The sequence below is a fragment of the Neophocaena asiaeorientalis genome, unplaced genomic scaffold, assembly GCF_003031525.2.
Source record: "Neophocaena asiaeorientalis asiaeorientalis breed wild unplaced genomic scaffold, Neophocaena_asiaeorientalis_V1.1 scaffold337, whole genome shotgun sequence".
Lineage (NCBI taxonomy): Eukaryota > Metazoa > Chordata > Mammalia > Artiodactyla > Phocoenidae > Neophocaena > Neophocaena asiaeorientalis.
Window position 1 is genome coordinate 312,857 of NW_020175054.1, and position 4,953 is coordinate 317,809.

The 4,953-nt window shown below is 58.3% G+C and overlaps 1 protein-coding gene across 1 annotated transcript; it reads left to right on the top strand.

The window, feature by feature from the left end:
• The first annotated feature begins 217 nt into the window (after positions 1–217).
• Positions 218–2,384, top strand: EGR4 (early growth response 4). The gene is given in 3 exon segments (XM_024764014.1): positions 218–373; positions 375–669; positions 1,069–2,384. Coding segments are annotated over 3 exon segments (1,767 nt in total).
• Positions 2,385–4,953: the final 2,569 nt, after the last annotated feature.

Consider the following 4,953-nt stretch of genomic DNA (forward strand, 5'->3'; position numbering starts at 1 on the left):
CCCACGCAACGCAGCGCCCCAGCCAGGCGCACCCGCGGTCCCGGCGCGCACGGTGCTCCACGCTCAGCGAGTGCGCGCGCACGCATCGGCGCGGGCCCGGCGGCGGCTGTGGCGAAGACGTCACAGCCCGAGTTTTCCTTTTCGGGAGTCCCCGGTACACATCCTGTGTCCATGTTTGGGCATTTACGTCACGGCGGCTGGGCCGGGGCCTCCCGAAATGGCAGTGGCCCTGGGAGTCGGAAGCCCTGAGCCAGCGCCGCCGCTGCTATATAAGTGGGGGGGCCGCGGGTTGGGGGAGCCCGGCTGCGCTTTGGACAGGCGAGGAACCGCCACCCGAGGCGGGTCCCAGCGAGCAAGGGCGCCTCGGCCACCACCACCTCCAACCCTTTCCCAGAGGTGAGAGCCCGGAGCCAGGAGCCCGAGAGCCTAGGTCTGCGAGGCGCTGGGCGCCCCGACTGTCGGCCTCCCGGCCATCCGTGCGCCCCCAAGCCCAGCGGGCGAGGCCCCCGGAGCCCCGCAGCCGCAGCCGAACCATGCTCCACCTTAGCGAGTTTTCTGGCCCCGACGCGCTCCTGGTAAAGTCCACCGAGGGCTGTTGCTCTGAATCCAGTACCGAACTGACCCGGCTGCCCGCCAGGGACCCACCCGCAGCCGCCGGCTATCCCGGAGGTAAGGAGCGCGGCCAGGGGTGCTCAGACGGCGGCGCAGCGCGGGGACGCAAGGTGCCAGAGAACAGGCAGGGACTGGGACGCTGGAGCTGTGGGGCTAGGGGCGGAAGGAGATTCGGGGTCCTGTGTGTGCGCACCCCCAATGCCACCCCCACCAGGCCTCCAGCGCCTCCGCAGGAACCTGTGCGTGTATCAAGGCGTCCTTTTGCCTTTGCACGTGTGTTTTGCGTGTGCATGTTTGTATGTGCGTCTTGGGGCGTATGCTGGCTCCGGCTGGATCAGAATGTGCAAAAGGCACTTTGTGTGTGCCAGTGCGCACCAAGGGCTTCTTGCGTAGGGGCTGCGGGCTCCGAGGCACGTCCTTTGATGTGCGCGGAGCTGATTCCTGCTCCCTCCTCAGCAGGTGACTTCTTGAGCTGGGCCTTGAGCAGCTGCGGCGCCGGGGGGGACTTAGCCGACTCCTGCTTCCTGGAGGGGCCTGCGCCGACGCCTCCTCCCGGCCTCAGCTACAGTGGTAGCTTCTTCATCCAGGCAGTACCCGAACACCCGCACGATCCGGAGGCACTCTTCAACCTCATGTCGGGCATCCTAGGCCTGGCACCTTTCCCGGGCGCTGAGGCGGCAGCATCCCGGTCTCCTCTGGACGCCTCTTTTCCCGCAGGCTCCGACGCCTTGCTGCCGGGACCGCCAGACCTTTTCTCCCCGGATCTGGGCGCTACCGTCTTCCCAGAGGCGTTCTGGGAGGCCTCACCCTCGGCGGGCGCCCCCTCACAGTGCCTGTATGAGCCTCATCTCTCCCCACCCGACGTTAAGCCCGGCCTCCGGGCTCCTCCGGCTTCTCCTGCGCTGGACACTGCCTCGGCCTTCAAAGGTCCCTACGCTCCATGGGAGCTGCTCTCAGCCGGGGCGCCAGCGAGCTGTGGGTCACAGGGAGGCTACCAGGGCGCCCCGGAGGCCCGTTTCCCCCCGATGGGGGCCAAGATTGAAGACCTGCTGTCCATCAGCTGCCCCGCGGAGCTGCCGGCTGGCCCTTCCAGCAGACTGTACACCACGGGGGCCTACGATGCTTTCCCGCTGGCCCCGGGTGACTTAGGGGAGGGAACCGAGAGCCTCCCGGGGCTCCTGACCCCTACTAGTGGGGAGGGAGGGAGTAGCGGCGAAGGCGGAGAGTTTCTAGATGGTACGCAGCCTGAGCTTTCCCCGCTGGGCCTTCGCAGCGCCGGGGCGGACTTCCCGAAACCTCTGGTGGCGGACCTCCCCGGGAGCAGCGGTGTGCCTGAGCCTCCAGGACCGCCGCCGGTCCCATTCCCCACAGCCAAGGCGCGGCGCAAGGGGCGCCGGGGCGGCAAGTGCAGCGCACGCTGCTTCTGCCCTCGGCCGCACGCCAAGGCATTTGCTTGCCCGGTGGAGAGCTGTGTGCGCAGCTTTGCGCGCTCTGACGAGCTCAACCGCCACCTGCGCATCCACACGGGCCATAAGCCGTTCCAGTGCCGCATCTGCCTCCGCAACTTCAGCCGCAGCGACCACCTTACCACACACGTGCGCACCCACACAGGCGAGAAGCCCTTTGCCTGCGACGTGTGCGGCCGCCGCTTCGCGCGCAGCGATGAGAAGAAACGGCACAGCAAGGTGCACCTCAAGCAGAAGGCGCGCGCCGAGGAGCGGCTCAAGGGCCTTGGCTTTTACTCGTTGGGCCTCTCCTTCGCTGCGCTGTGAGGGTTAAATGGGTTTGCACATTGGGGCGCCGCAGTCCGGCGCGCACGAGAAAACCTGCCCACCCCTCCCCGCTCCTCTGCCCACTTTTTTCCGGCACGCCCTAGGGCGGGCCTCTGGTCCGGCTTCTAGTTCCCTTGAAGCGCCCGCCGCACACTCTCCGTACAGCACTAGCTCCATGGACAGCTCCCGCGGTCCGGGCGCTGTCTTCCGAGTCAGCCGCGCTTTGGAGGGAAGTTCTCTCAGGCCACCCACTGAGTAGGCACTTCCCTGGGACTTAAGACACTCTTTTGTAATGGCGCACGCCCCACGCCCTCTCCTAGACCCCCAGAGACGGGCAGGGGCAGAGCCGAGCTGGTCTCGCGCGGGATTTTGTACAGCAATGTCGTTTTCAGCAGCCGTTGGTTGTAACGTTTTGCTTTGGGGTTATTTCCTTTTTTTGTTGTCGTTAATTTTTGTAAAGCAGACGCTACTCTCAAGCAGTTGACAAAACTGTTTATTTTTGCAATTAAAATTATTGTGCTAAAAGCTTACTGAATCTGCCATCCAAGCTCCTGACCATTTCCCCACCCACTCCCCCAGGAGTATATGTGCCAGAAGAGAAGGGAGATCCTCACGCTCATGGCATCATTACACACCTACCGTCAGGCACTTTGGCACGTGGTAGGCATTCAATAAATATGTACTGAATTAACGAATGAATTTAATCACAGCTGACCTAAGGGTTCAAGATGTTTCTGGAACTTTCAGAGTGGTTGAGAGGCTTAGGTATTAAACATTGTGCATACATTATCCTCCTCAGTCCTCACAATCCTGAGTGCGGCATGCGGAAGCAAAGTACATAACTTGCTGGGTAACCCAGCTAGGAACAGACAGGGTCAAACTCAGATCTGTCTGGCTCCAAAGCCAGTGCTTTTTTCCCCAACCCCAGAATGGCGGCGCCTCAGCTTATCAGCACCGTTTGGAAAGGCATCCAAGAGGTGAAATAGAATTGGCAACTAGAGGGAGCTCCAGGCAGTAGCAACAGCAGCAAAAGACTGCAGTATTTCAGTGCTGTTTGTGAACACCCAGAGCTTTGGGTATCACAGAGGCTCCAGCCAGTGCCTATGCATCTGTATGAGAATCACATGCTGTCAGGCCCAAAAGGGACTCAGCATTCAGCTAGACCGTTGATGGGCAGGGCCAAGCCCAGTAAGGAGAGGGTGCTTGCCAGAGGCTGCTTTTCCCACAGCAGCCCATTTACCATCTAGTCAAGCACTGGCCACAGCCCCTTTTCCCTAACTCTCCTTCCAGATGAAACTTCCATGGCTTTTTGGGGCGGGGGGCAGGTGGTGGAGCTAGGAGGGTGGTGAGGAAAGTATGATCCTGTGATGGGGAAAGTGGGGAATGGGTGAAACTCCCCCCCACACACACACTTTACTCCCTAAACTCCCAACCCAAAAGCTTTTACTCTTTCTGGCGATCTTGGGTAGACGCTGGAGTACGAAAAGCCTGCTGTGCTCCCATCTCTCCTCCCCAACAACTCCTCTCTGCTAAGGAAAGGATAGAGCCTGTCTGGGGGCTTCATTCTTTTCTGAGCTGAGCTATTCTTGAATTAAGAGAATCCTACAGCCCTAGGGTGCCAGATCAACCCAGCTTCTAATCCTTTGGCTACTTCATCCCTTCACTCTCAGATGTGCTCACCCTCCACCCCCACAGTCCATTTGACCAGAGACAAAATTATCAATTCAATTATCAGTGAATTCCACCCATTTTTCTGCCTGAGTGGTAAGTGCTTTCATGTGGTTGAGTACCTTGCATCTAATAAACCAATTTGTGGTAAACGATTCAATACTACCTCTTCTAGGAGAGTTAACATTTTAATAGAGTAGCCTATAGAGGGCAATGTTTAACCCCGTAGTGAGGCTCAAATGATGGACCATCAGGCACTGTAATAGGGAAGTGGTAGATTCATGGAGACATAAGACGATGATGACTCTCATTATCTTACTATTTAAGTGACCACACCTTTCACTTATAGGCATGGACCACCTGACTTCACTTTCCATGCAGAATAGGGTAAGAAAGAGCATAAAGGCCCAGATTTCAAGCAACTGGTCCCAAACCACACAACCTGAACAAAGGAAGAAGGGCAGACAGGCTGTAGGTGGGTGGTGTCTAACCAGTCCACCCTTGCCCCCTTGAGCAGCATTCCATCAAGTACTACTATCAGCTCTGTTGTGCCCCACCTTGTCCTCATACCCACCTAGGCCTAAAATCACTGATGAGAAAATTGCACCCCAAAGAAGTGACTTCGTAGTGGTGCTGGTACCAGGGCCCAGCCTGGTTCTACAACTCCCAGCTGAGAAGTCCCTCCTATTACTCCCAAGGGAAACTGCTCCATTTACTGGAACTTCCCCTAGGGACTTTGATGGAAAAGAATGTTAGGCCAGAGATGGAAAGAATTAAATAAAACAATCAGAAAATCGTCCCAAACCCAGGACCCAAACATAATCGGGGACTAACAGAGAGCTCATTTTCTTTTCTTGCTCCTATTTTTTATCTGGTCCTCAAAATGTTGTTTTCCCAGACT